This window comes from Nyctibius grandis, chromosome 2, assembly GCF_013368605.1.
Source record: "Nyctibius grandis isolate bNycGra1 chromosome 2, bNycGra1.pri, whole genome shotgun sequence".
Lineage (NCBI taxonomy): Eukaryota > Metazoa > Chordata > Aves > Nyctibiiformes > Nyctibiidae > Nyctibius > Nyctibius grandis.
The window spans coordinates 32,136,097-32,150,036 of NC_090659.1; the positions used below are offsets into that span (position 1 = coordinate 32,136,097).

Sequence of the window (13,940 nt, forward strand, 5' to 3'; positions counted from 1 at the left end):
ATTTGGGCCTTGGTGGAGAGAAATAAAAGACAGGCATACTTAGAAAGTAGGAAATGTACTAAGAAGCTGCCTTACCTCCATCTAGTTCTTCAGCTCCAAAATGATTCCTGTAGAACAGCATAATCTCTATCTTGTAACACTTGTAGACAGTCACTAAACAAACAAGCAGCAGCAGAATAGCACCAAGCCCACCAGCAAGCTCAACTGTGTACATCAGCTCTGCAAAGAATTACAAAATGCAGTAACAATCACATTCCAAACCAGAGAAAGATTAGCAGCAGACCTCACAGTTAAGTTAAACATTAAAATAAAATAATGAATGATGGGTTATTTATGTATTTATTTTGTTATAGGGTCCTTGAAGAAATACCTAATTAATATAATTTTTTTTTCCTTTAATAAAATAGGTTTTCCTCTGGCACACCATCTGAATTGCTCATTTAAATAACAAAAAATGTGTGTGTGTGGGGGTGTTTGTATGAGTGTGTGCATATATATAAAAGATACACGATAACTCTCTTCCTTCTCTCTCTCTGTAGACAGATCACAGTTTGCTTTACACAGATAAATGTTGACATTCTACTTACAATGAAAGCAGAGGTGAATGTTGCTTTTTTGGGGGACTATAATGAAAACACAGCTCCTCCCTTATTCCACACAAGAATAAGATGAGTTTCAGTCTACTGGATAAGATTACACCACGGATTTTTTTTTTTTCCAATATAAAAATAAAAATTAAAAAAAACCCAAAAACTTGAGAGATGTGAAGACACATTATCCAAGGAACCCCACAACCTCACATCTCACTTATGTGTTAGTATCTTTGACACAGTTTCCCAATGATCTGCAGTTCATTTTTATTCTCCCCGTTCGCCCAGTGAGGCTGGTTTATGTGTAGTCACAGCAAACCATCCCGATTTGTCCGTTCTGACATTCCCATTCAGACCAGGACCCCCTCGTGTCTTTGCTGCACTCTGCCACTGGAGACTCACATGACGGATTGAGATCCTCACCACATAGCTCTGTTCCTGAGGATCAGGACTTTGGTCCAATGTGGCCACAAATGTTTACCACCAGCAGTATCCTCAGTGGGGCCCCTGATCAGTGCATAAGTAATATGCCATCATGGACTTTTATCACACCAGTATTAAACGTTGCATACTCAAGGAAGCTCACACAGTTTTGTGGCATCCATTTTGTTGTTACTTTTCACCTGCTTATTGACTGAAAACTAGCAATGTTAAAAAAAAAAGGGTGGGAGGAGGAGGAAGAGCATTACTAACAACATTGCAATTTGAAATGAGTAATAAATGGCATATTTTAAGACCACCCATACTTTTCCAATATCACTCAGTTTTGAGGAATGACAAGAAATGAGATCTTGGAAATCCAAGATATACAGTTTGCTTCATAAAAATCTGTGCTGGAATAAGCTCAGTTCCATGTTATTTTCACAGTATCCTCTTCCAGTGGGCAGCTTCTGTCTCCGTGAAGCCAGGTAGCCCTGAAGTAACCTTTTTTTTTTGTGTGTGTGTGGTTATGTAGATATGTTACTCCCGCACGATACAGTTCAATTAGAGAAATAAAAGGTTAGAGGGAAAAGTAACAATTCCATTTATTTTGACTGCGTCTACTGAGAATCACACATTTTTTTATTATTTTGAGGTAACTGTAAGATTTCATTGCTCTCTAGAAGACACTAAAAGTGTAATAAAAAAGATAAAAAGGCATTTATATTCCACGTCATTCTCTCCAAAACTGTGCTGGAAACTCCTTTGTGTTAGATATTTTTAAGACCAGCATGGTTATTTCAAACTTTCAATAATTTTCTGGTCCAGAGAGGGGAATTTTATTAAAAACACCCAACAAAAAAATTGTTTGCATAGACAAGTAATAGAGTATTTTAGAATATAAATGGAAATTAAAAGTACTGTGCACTGGATTACCATACCCTATTTATTATTTTTTACTACAGGTAATGCAGCTGTTCAATGGTAACTAGAAGAAAGGCTTTAATATTTCGGGTTGCTATGCGCAAAATACTCTATTTATGTGCCTGCTGTTATGACTCATTAAAGGAAAAGAAAAACTTTACAACTGGAAACAAAAGTTTTTCCTAAATTAATGATTTTGAGATTAAATGGCAAAAAATAACTGCAGGTAGTCATCTGTTCTCTGTCACTGTGCATGTAATCAGACTAATGCACTGCATCACTTTTGCCATCAAAGAGTCCCTCTTAGTTATCTTTTTCCCCACAAGTCAAAATTATGCCTATACTTAATACTTCAGTAAAGTCTATCTGAACACACATTAGGCAACCAAAGCAAACAACAAAATTCTTTGTCACTCTGAATCGTAATAGAAATTACCTTTTAATGGTCTGCTGCCGAGCCCATCGTGATCACTTATCAGCACAAGGATAAGGTGGTTCTTTCTTAAACAGATTTGTTTGCACTGTATGTTTCATACTCTATCCATCTAGCATAGCAAGTTTGTATTTTCCTCTGTGCTAGACGTCTATCAGCACATGTTTGCTCTCTGTCTTGGGTGCTATTTGTCAGGGTCCAGAGGCAGAGAGGAGCAGTGATTAGCCTGGCAGACTGCTTCATCCTTACGCCCAGCCCTGCAAATGCCTGAGCTAACCCCCAAAGCGCTGGAAGTGGGATAGCCGCATCTGTGCAGCACCATGGAAGGTGGGACAGATAGGCCTGGGCACAGTGCCACACCAAGCTGATTGCCATCAAGCCTTGAGTTAGTGTTTCTCCAGGATGCTAAGCCATGCCCCACGAGGCTGGCTTTGAGCTGTTGCAGGGATTTTGTGAACAGTGTTACTCTGTGTTGTGCTGAACTGAAGGTGTGAGGAGTAGAAAGCTTGGTCCTGCCTCTGCTGTCAACCCCTTGGGTGACTGAAGCCATTTCACATTTCTGTGCCTCTGTTTTCCCAGTGTGAACTGGGGAGGGTGTGTCTGGCTCCTTCGTAGGAGGGGTTACTCCTGAAATGTGCTCTGCGAACGTCAAGGGTATCGGTGATGTGCGTGTCAACAATGACATAGTGACTGTTAAAGCTAAGTTAAAGTGTAAAAGCAAGGTTAGAGTGTAAGGCTACCTTCACAATAATATTTTTTTCTGCTGCTTTATTCTGCCTTTTGCATTGCTGTTTGAACACAGTTGCTGCAGCAGGCCTTACGCTCCCTTTGAAGTGTGATCTGTTTTTCCTGATGAAATTCAAGTTTCCTGTAGTGGTTCCACGCTAAAAAGATTCAATTTCAGCACAATTCCACATTAGAGGGGAGAGACTAAAAGTACAAACCTTTTAAAAATCTATTTAGCCTCTGTGTTATGTTGCTCAAATTACAGACCTGGCCCTCCTTAAGAAGCTCAGGATGAACATAGAAAATAGTCGAGGAAAATTAGTTGGCTGACCCTTAGGGGAACAGGCATTCTGTTAAACACAATAAATGGGCGAGTGCCAGGGAGTTACATCCAGAAGCACAGCAATCATTTAGTTACAGGCAATTAACAATAGTCCTCCAGTAGCACAGGAACAGTTCTGCTCCAAGGGAAAACACATTGATTACTGCTGCAGTAGTAGATTGGTTTCAGAATAAATAGCTTCAATTTAAAACAAGATTTGTTACAAGCATTTTGACCAATGGCTACAATTTTTTTTCCTTATCAGGAGGCTTTGACCAAGCAACCCAGTGAAAGAGACGGCTAATTGAAACAGAGCATGTGTCCTCTCCAAATATCCGGCACAATATGGCTGGGAATAAACACACTAATTTTATGCTGATTCTGTCCTAATTATTAGGCGTATCTGTAGGATATATCTTTGATCTTCACCTGGCTTTAATATTTGATAAACTTCCTTTCGCTATGTCATGCAGGTAATTAACTTATCGTAGCTGAAGTTGTAACAAGAAAGTAAATAAAAGGGCGCCTTTAAAGATTCATATCTTTTGACTTACACGACATGCTTCAGGGACTTTACATTTAATGATCCGTGATAATTTAAAATTAATTTTATTCTATTCATTAGTCCATATATAGCTGAACTACTAAGAAAATAATTATATTTCAAACAGTCTTTTTTTTTGTGATTCATAACTCTTCGAGGACATGTGATTTATAGCTGTGTATTCAATTTCTGAGCCTTTTTCAAAATCCAATTATAGTCTATCTAAGGTTTCAATTTTACAATCACTTACACGGATTGCTTAACTTCATGGACTATAAGTAATCCCTCTGAAGTCAACGGGACTATTAACAGAGCTTCAGGTTAGCACATACACAAATTGTTGCAACTTTGTGGCCTAAATTCACTCCCATTCTCTGTTTCTCTTGGACGATTTAACTCACAAAGCTACAAGGTTTGGTTATAGACAGTTCTCAGGTTATCTAGCTATGCTTTCATAGACTTCAATTATTAAATGAAACATAAAGGTAATGAATATAATTTGGAAGGGGAGCAGTTGAAGGAAATACTAAAGCTCTTGTGATGACCCCTGAGAGAAGGTAAAGAAGGCAGATACCAACAACCAGCACAAGACCCATGTGTCATAATATGCAGCTCTGGTTAAAAACAGGTGTGTTTCTTCTAATGGGAGAAGGAGGCTGGCTAACACAGGAATACTCGTCTGAGTGTCATTTCAGACATCAGCAGTAAACAGCAGGCAGAGTTTAGGTTAGGAAGAACAGAAACCCATACTCGCAGTTTTAAAAAAGAGAAGTATGTGCTTTTTTCTCTCTTTTTTTTTTCACCCATTTAATACAGTGTTCATTATGGCATGGCTGTAAAACAATTTATCTTTCCAAAGTATAGCATATGGAACCACAGCTTTATACAGCATATGCATATCCAATACGCATATATATATGTAAAATCTATTCTATAGTTTTTAGGATTTTTTTGTTTTTGTTTCTACGTGACAAAATCTGTTTGAATTTAAGGTACATGGATGGCTTTATGGATACTGTTGTGAGTCAGCGGGGCGGCAGCGGTGACAGAGGGAGTGTAAGCGACCAGGAGCGCGGCGACCAGGACAGGCAAACAGGCTGGACACGGCAGTTAGCGCGGGCAGGGCAAGCAGGCAGGGCGCAGCCACCCTCCCGACTCCTGGGGTGAGCACACTTGGTGGCTTCACCTGTCCAATTTCGAACAGACCCAGTGATGGGCTCCACAAGGTTGAAAGCTGTGGCTAGGAGGAGTGTGGCAACCCAGACGGAGCTCCTTAAACAGCACACAGCTGTCCAGGTCTCTGGCTGCAGGGAGTGCTTGAACCTGGCATTAGTATCAAGAGACAGCAGAGATGACACCTGTGTGTTGTGTGAACAGGTAGATGATCTGCTCAGCCTGGTGGCAGAGCTTAAAGAAGAGGTGGAGATGCTGAGGAGTATCAGGGAGTACGAAAGAGAAATTGACTGGTGGAGTCACACCCTTCCATCCCTGAGAGAAATGCAGCAGACAGAAACTCAGCAAGAGTCAGAGGAGCCCCAATCCTCTCGCCGTCAGGAAGGAGGGGACCCAAAGGATGAGGGGGAGTGGAAACAGGTCCCTGCTCAGGGGGATAGGAAAATCCCACCCCGGGCCCCCTCACCTTCCCAAGTGCCCTTACAGAATAGGTATGAGGCTCTGGAACTTAAGAAGAAGGTCATCTGGGGGCTTGTGATTGTGGAGAAGAAGGTCCATCTGGGGGCTTGCCTAGAATAAGTCAGTCAACCAGACAGATCAGAACTACAGGTGTCAAAAAAGAAAGAAGGGTGATTGTAGTGGGGGACCCCATTCTGAGGGGAACTGAGGGCCCTGTATGCTGACCAGACCCATCTCACAGGGAGGTCTGCTGCCTCCCTGGTGCCCGGGTAAGGGATATTACCAGGAGGCTCCCTAGACTAATTCAACCATCTGATTATTAACCATTGCTGGTTGTCCAGGTTGGCAGTGATGAGGTTGACGAGAGAAGCCTTAGGGCAATTCAAAAGGATTTCAAAGCACTTGGGTGACTGGTTGAAGGGACAGGAGCACAAGTGGTGTTTTCCTCAATTCCTCAGGTAGCAGGCAAGAATAGGAAAAGAACAGGAGAACCCACCTGATCAACACATGGCTTAAAGAGTGGTGCCATCAGTGGAATTTTGGCTTTTTCGATCATAGGGCGGTTTATATGGCACCAGGCCCACTTGAGACAGATGGGGTTCACCTGTCTAATAAGGGCAAAAGGATTCTAGCCTGTAAGTTGGCAGGGTTGACTGAGAGGGCTTTAAACTAGGCCTAGAAGGGGGGAGGGGGATAAAACCTGGCTTGCTGAAAATGAGCCTAGGAGTGGAATGCCGGAGTTGGGGGAGAAACCAATAGCCCAGCTGAAGTGCATCTACACCAACATACGCAGCATGGGTAACAAACAGGAGAAGCTGGAGGTCATTGTGCAGCAGGAAAGATATGACGTAGTCACCATCACAGAAACATGGTGGGATGACTGGCATGACTGGAGTGCTATAATGGACAGCTACAAGGTTTACAGAAGGGACAGGAGAGGAAAGAGAGGTGATGGGGTGGCCCTTTACATTAGGGAGTGTTTTGATTGTATAGAGCTTAAGGATAGTGATGATAAGGTTGAATGCCTATGGGTAAGAATCAGGGGGAAGGCCAGCAAGGCAGATATCCTGGTGGGAGTCTGTTATAGACCACCCAACCAAGATGAAGAGGCAGATGAACTATTCTACAAGCAGCTGGCTGATGTCTCACGATCTCTAGCCCTTGTTCTAGTAGGAGACTTTAATTTGTCGGATGTCTGCTGGAAACTCAACTCAGCGGAAAGGAGGCAGTCTAGGAGGTTCCTGGAGTATGTGGAAGATAACTTCCTAACACAACTGGTTAGTGAGCCCACCAGGGGAGGTGCCCCACTAGACTCGCTGTTTACAAACAGAGGAGATCAGGTGGGAGATGTGGTGGTTGGAAGCCATCTTGGGCACAGTAACCACGAAATTATAAGAGTTTTTGATTCTTGGGGAAAGAAGGAAGGGAGTCAACAAAAACTCTACCTTGGACTTCTGGAGGGCGGACTTTGGCCTACTTAGGACACTGGTTCAGAGAGTCCCATGGGAAATAGTTCTTGATAACAAAGGGGTCCAGGAAAGCTGGACATACTTTAAGAAAGAACTCTTAAAGGCGCAGGAGCAGGCCATCCCCATGAGCCGGAAGTTGAGCAGTGGGGGAAGAAGTCTGGCTTCGTTGAACAGGGAGCTTTCACAGGAACTTAGGGGTAAAAAGAAGGTTTATGATCTTTGGAAAAAGGGGCAGGCAACTCAGGAAGAGTACAAGGATGTTGTTAGGTCATGTAGAAGGAAAATTAGAAAGGCAAAAGCTCAACTGAAACTCAGTCTAGCCACTGCAGTAAAAGATAATAAAAAGCGTTTTTATAAATACATAAATAACAAAAGGAGATCAAGGGAATATCTCCATTCCTTATTGGATGTAGGGGAGAACATTGTGACCAGGGATGAGGAAAAGGCTGAGGTGCTTAATACCTTTTTTGACTCAGTCTGTCACAGTAAGACTGGTTATCCTCAGGGCAACTGCCCCCCTGAGATAGTAGACAGGGACAGGGAGCAGAATAGACCCCCTATAATTCAAGAGGAAGTAGTTAGTGACCTGCTGTGCCACTTGGATGCTCACAAGTCTATGAGACCGGATGGTATCCACCCAAGGATACTGAGGGAGCTGGCGGAAAAGCTTGCTAAGCCGCTCTCCATTATTTATTAACAGTCCTGGCTGACCGGGGAGGTCCTAGATGACTGGAGGCTGGCCAGTGTGACGCCCATCCACAAGAAGGGAAGGAAGGAGGATCCCGGGAACTACGGGCCTGTCAGCCTGACCTCGGTGCCTGGCCAGGTCATGGAACAGCTCATCTTGAGTGCGATTACACAGCACATAGAGGACAACTAGGGGATCAGGCCTAGTCAGCATGGGTTTAGGAAAGGCAAGTCCTGCCTGACCAGCCTGATCTCTTTTTATGACCAGGTGACCCACTTAGTGGATGAGGGAAAGGCTGTGGATGTAGTATAGTTGGACTTCAGCAAAGCTTTTGATACTGTCTCCCACGGCATTCTCCTGAATAAGCTGGCAGCCCATGGCTTGGACAGGTGCACTCTTCGCTGAGTTAAGAACTGGCTGGACGGTCAGGCCCAGAGAGTGGTGGTGAACGGTACCGCATCCAGCTGGCGTCCGGTCACTAGTTGTGTCCCCCAGGGCTCAGTACAGGGCCCAGTCATGTTTAATATCTTTATTGATGATCTGGATGAGGGTATTGAGTGCACCCTCAGTAAAATTGTGGACAACACTAAGCTGGGTGGGAGTGTTGATCTGCCTGAGGGTAGGAAAGTTCTGCAGAGGGATCTGGACAGGTTAGATAGAAGGACCGAGACCAATGGCATGAAGTTCAATAAGGCCACGTGCCTGGTCCTACACTTTGGCCACAACAGCCCTATACAGCACTACAGGCTGGGGGAAGAGGCGTTGGAAAGTTATCTCACTTTATTTTTTAGATCAATATATAATATATATTCCTGATTCATCTACGAAAAAGAACCAGTTGGGTTTGGGATTATATGTACATATGTATATATGTGTGCAAACACAAGACAGGGATCTTGTTAACCTATTCATTAGTATGGCAGGCAGCATATCTCAGCCTTGGTGCTCAGTGTGATTAGAATAGAGAGAGTAAATTATTATAATAGAAGTATATTCTTACCAATGGCATTTTTCTTTCTTCTGAGAAGTGTGGGATACCTATTCACAGAATCACAGAATCACAGAATGTTAGGGATTGGAAGGGACCTCGAAAGATCATCTAGTCCAATCCCCCTGCCGGAGCAGGATTACCTAGACCATATCACACAGGAACGCGTCCAGGCGGGTTTTGAATGTCTCCAGAGAAGGAAACTCCACAACCTCTCTGGGCAGCCTGTTCCAGTGTTCGGTCACCCTCACCGTAAAGAAGTTTTCCCTCATATTTATGTGGAACCTCTTGTGTTCCAGCTTGCACCCATTGCCCCTTGTCCTGTCAAGGGATGTCACTGAGAAGAGCCTGGCTCCATCCTCATGACACTTGCCCTTTACATATTTATAAACATTAATGAGGTCACCCCTCAGTCTCCTCTTCTCTAAGCTAAAGAGACCCAGCTCCCTCAGCCTCTCCTCATAAGGGAGATGTTCCACTCCCTTAATCATCTTCGTGGCTCTGCGCTCAACTCTCTCTAGCAGTTCCCTGTCCTTCTTGAACTGAGGGGCCCAGAACTGGACACAATATTCCAGATGCGGCCTCACCAGGGCAGAGTAGAGGGGGAGGAGAACCTCTCTTGACCTGCTAACCACACCCCTTCTAATACACCCCAGGATGCCATTGGCCTTCTTGGCCACAAGGGCACATTGCTGGCTCATGGTCATCCTGCTGTCCACTAGGACATCCAGGTCCCTTTCCCCTACGCTGCTCTCCAACAGGTCTGCCCCCAACTTGTACTCATACATGGGGTTGTTCTTGCCCAGATGCAGGACTCTACACTTGCCCTTGTTATATTTCATTAAGTTTCTCCCCGCCCAACTCTCCAGCCTGTCTAGGTCTCTCTGAATGGCTGCGCAGCCTTCCGGCGTGTCAGCCACTCCTCCCAGTTTTGTGTCATCAGCGAACTTGCTGACAGTGCACTCTATTCCCTCATCCAAGTCATTAATGAATATATTGAATAGTACTGGTCCCAGTACCGACCCTTGAGGGACTCCGCTAGACACAGGCCTCCAACTGGACTCAGTCCCATTGACCACCACTCTCTGGCTTCTTTCCTTCAGCCAGTTCACAATCCACCTCACTACCCGATCATCCAGACCACACTTCCTCAGTTTAGCTGCGAGGATGCTGTGGAAGACCGTGTCAAACGCTTTACTGAAATTGAGATAGACCACATCCACAGCTTTACCATCATCTATCCACCGGGTTATGTCCTCATAAAAGGCTATCAAGTTGGTTAAGCATGACTTCCGCTTGGTGAAGCCATGTTGACTGCCCCTAATGATTCCGCTATCCTTGATGTGCCTAGAGACAGCACCAAGAACAAGTTGTTCCATCACCTTTCCGGGGATGGAGGTGAGGCTGACCGGTCTATAGTTACCCGGGTCCTCCTTCTTGCCCTTTTTGAAGACTGGAGTGACATTCGCTTTCCTCCAGTCCTCAGGCACCTCTCCCGTTGCCCACGACTTAGCAAAGATGATGGAGAGTGGCCTAGCAATGACTTCCGCCAGCTCTCTCAGCACCCGTGGGTGCATCCCATCAGGGCCCATGGATTTATGGATATCCAGATTGCTTAATTGGTCCCTGACCCAGCCCTCATCAACCAAGACAGATTCCTTCTCTATCCTGACTTCTTCTGGGGCCTCAGGGGTCCGGGGCTCCTCAGGACAGCCTCCAGCAGTATAGACAGAGGCAAAGAAGGCATTCAGTAACTCCGCCTTCTTTTTATCCTCTGTCTCCAGGGCACCCACCTCATTCATCAGTGGACCTACATTGCCTCTAGTGTTGGCTTTACCTGCAATGTATTTGAAGAAGCCCTTTCTGTTGTCCTTGACCTCTCTTGCAAGGTTTAATTCCAAGGAGGCCTTAGCTTTCCTAGTTGCCTCCCTACATCCTCTGACAACAGACTTTTATTCCTCTCAAGTGGCCAGCCCCTCCTTCCATGATCTGTACACCCTCTTCTTCCACTTGAGTTTGCCCAGCAGTTCCCTGTTTAGCCATGCAGGTCTCCTGGTACTCTTCCTTGACTTCCTACCTGCTGGGATGCTCTGATCTTGAGCTCGGAAGAAGCAGTCCTTGAATGCTAACCAACTACCTTGGGCCCCCTTACCTTCTAGTACCCTGTCCCATGGGATTTCCCCTAGCAATTGCTTGAAAAGGCCAAAGTTGGCCCTCCTGAAGTCCAGGGTTGTGACTTTGCTAGATATTCTGTTCCTGCCACATGAGATCCTGAACTCTACCATCTCATGGTCACTACAACCAAGGCTGCCCTCAACCTTCACCTCTTCAACCAGACCCTCCTTGTTAGCGAGAACAAGATCCAGCAACGCTCCTCTCCTAGTTGGCTCATCCACCATTTGCATCAGGAAGTTATCATCAGTGCACTGGAGGAACCTACTGGACTGAGGATGGCTCGCTGAGTAGGCCTTCCAGCAAATATCAGGGTAGTTGAAATCCCCCATGACAACCAGGGCCTGTAATTGTGAGACTGCTCTCAGCTGCCTGTAGAAGGCCTCATCACCCTCCTCATCCTGATCCGGTGGCCTGTAATAGACACCCAGAACACTATCAGTATCAACCCACAGTATCAACAGTATCAACCCACAACAGTTCTGTTCCCAGCAGGAGAATAATTACACTGACTACCTCAAAAGAGGATAAGGTTGAAAAAAGTATAGATGCTGCAATGTTACTGAGCTTTACTACATTTAAATCCAGAACACTACGTTTTAAAGGCAGCTTATACTTCAAGTTGAAGGAAAAAAGTCATCATGGTGTGGAATTGCATTAATCTCTGGTTAGCTTCCCCAAATAAATGAATTGTGTATGACTTAAAACCTTACTGATTAGGAGAGCTTCTATTTGCTTATTGCACTACAGAAATCAAACTGCCCACACAATTACTTCTTTTAGATCTTATGAAATAAATGAATGTAAGAAGCACTGGGAGGTGCTAAAATGTGGGGAAAAATGGAGTACCAAGTTTCAGGGATGTAAGATCATAAAACATACTGTTTACATTTTTTCTGAAGATAGCATTAATGAATAATTTAGCTCTGCATGGATTATGGGAACAATTTGTGACATTTTATTTTTAAATATTTTCATTCTTGCCAACGAAGGTTAGAATTGCACTTAGACATTATATAAAGAGAAGAACTATGATAAAAGTGGTACAAAAGGTGTTTTAAAAACAAATCTGTTAAACAAACCAACTTGTTTGACACTTTGTCAGAGGAAAGTTAGATTTAGGCACATACTAAGTAATCTGACTAACCTTTTTACTCGAAAGGTCTTAGTCCAATTTTCTAAAGGATCAGAAAAACCTTACTGATGAAGAAAATAGTCTTACGAAGAGTTTCTGTCAGGCAGTAGTCTTTAGTATTCTACTAATTTACTGATTTTAGATGAGATTGAGTGTAAAAAGAACAGTCACTTTTGGTTAGGTTTGGGACAGGAAGGGAGGTGATATTTGAGTTTTGGCCATATGTCATGAACCTCTTGGGTAACTGAACCTTTGCACTGCCCAGCACAGTGACAACCTGAAGGCTTCTGCAATAGCCATAGGGGGATGAAAAATCAATACCCATCAAATCAAGTCCAATTTCAATTCTAATTCTAAAACCTGGTGAGCAACTTGGAAAAGGTTTTCCTGCAGTTGCAGAATAAAAACTGAATGCTTTATAAACTGGAAGATATACATGTGTAAGGTCTTAACTGACTAAGTGGGTCAGAGATTTACAACAGTTTTGCTTCCACTAAGACTCAGAGATTTGCTGGAATGTTCAAGTAATTAGGACCAATTAGCAGAAGTTGAAATATAAAACTAATTGCTCTCATATCTACATGATGAGCTCCCATTCAGAAATTTCAGAAGCATCGTGAAGCTTTATGGCAAAGGGAGCTATAACACCTGTGGTTTCTTTGCAGAAGTTAGAAAAAAACTAGTTTCTTTTCTCTTTTAAGTCTTAATTGTCACTCTTCATTACCACTGTGTGAAATCATGTCCTAGTGACTGAAAATGCTCATGAGATCAAAAACTTAACTTATTCAAATCCTTAAGTAATAAAACCGATTTATACTATTATGTGAATTACACTGTAATTTAAGGTGATTGTCAGCAATTCTGTTATAATTAATAAACGTATGAAGGAAATTCAGAATTGCTATTCAGAATTTGCTATTAAATTGTACAGGACATATTAATATGTTGTTTATGCATTAATAAATGATGCGTTTAAAGTACGCCTACCTATTCGTACGTTTCCTCAAGATGCATTTCCTATAGGAAATACTAACTTGTTTCTTTTTCAAACATATAGTCTCATGGGTAATTTCAAACAGAATAAATATCTTCCTCTAAAAAAGTTATTCAAGTGAAAGTCTTTTTTTTGTCCCAGCAAAAAAAAAAATGTTTTAACCATCCCTCATTAGCTTATAGTCAAGAAGACCCATATATGCCCATTGAGAACACCTATGAGAGAGGAAAGCAAACCCAAAACATAATAGAGGTCTGGGACAGGAAATTAGGCAGCACCGACAAAATGGCAAGAAAGGGAAGGAGATACTTTGAAAAAAATACATGAAGTATGTTACCTGCTCTTAGTTCTGATGCCTGTCCCATGAAAAATACAGGTATATTATTAAGCTTTTAAAATAATATCAAAAACATTAAAAAATAATACTAAGATAGAATTTAGCTAGTTGCAGACATGCAGATGAGAACTTCCAAAAAAACCCCATATAATTAGATAATCATCTGTATTTCCAACATAGTCTATGATTAAATGAGACCACAAGGCTTTGATCCAGCATGAAAGTCATACTTTTCAATATATAACATTGTAGAAGAGCATTCTTTCTCCTTATGCATTCCATTTTTATCTACTACATTGACAGACTATGAGCTTGTCTTCTTGAATTAAAAACCTGTGAAAAAAATAGAATCATAGTGTGTGTGATCCACCCCTTATATCATCTGCAGTATGTGATCTGTCATTAACAAATTTGTACCTAGCTGCTGTCGCTACCACTCTCAAAATTAATTTCTAGAAGTTTCCTCTACCTGGCTGAAGATTAACCTATAACTGCTATAGATGATCGATGATTGATAGCTATCACCAATAAGTAACAAAATCAGCCTTAAATTATAACAAGTAGAT

At 42.8% G+C, this 13,940-nt stretch overlaps 1 protein-coding gene across 1 annotated transcript in view; it reads right to left on the bottom strand.

The window, feature by feature from the left end:
• Nucleotides 1-13,940, bottom strand: part of IL1RAPL1 (interleukin 1 receptor accessory protein like 1) — a 731,815-nt gene that overhangs the window by 17,719 nt on the left and 700,156 nt on the right. Inside the window, exon 8 of the mRNA XM_068425522.1 lies at nt 76-219. Within this exon, the coding sequence (XP_068281623.1) occupies nt 76-219 (144 nt within the window). The remainder of the gene's footprint in view (nt 1-75; nt 220-13,940) is intronic.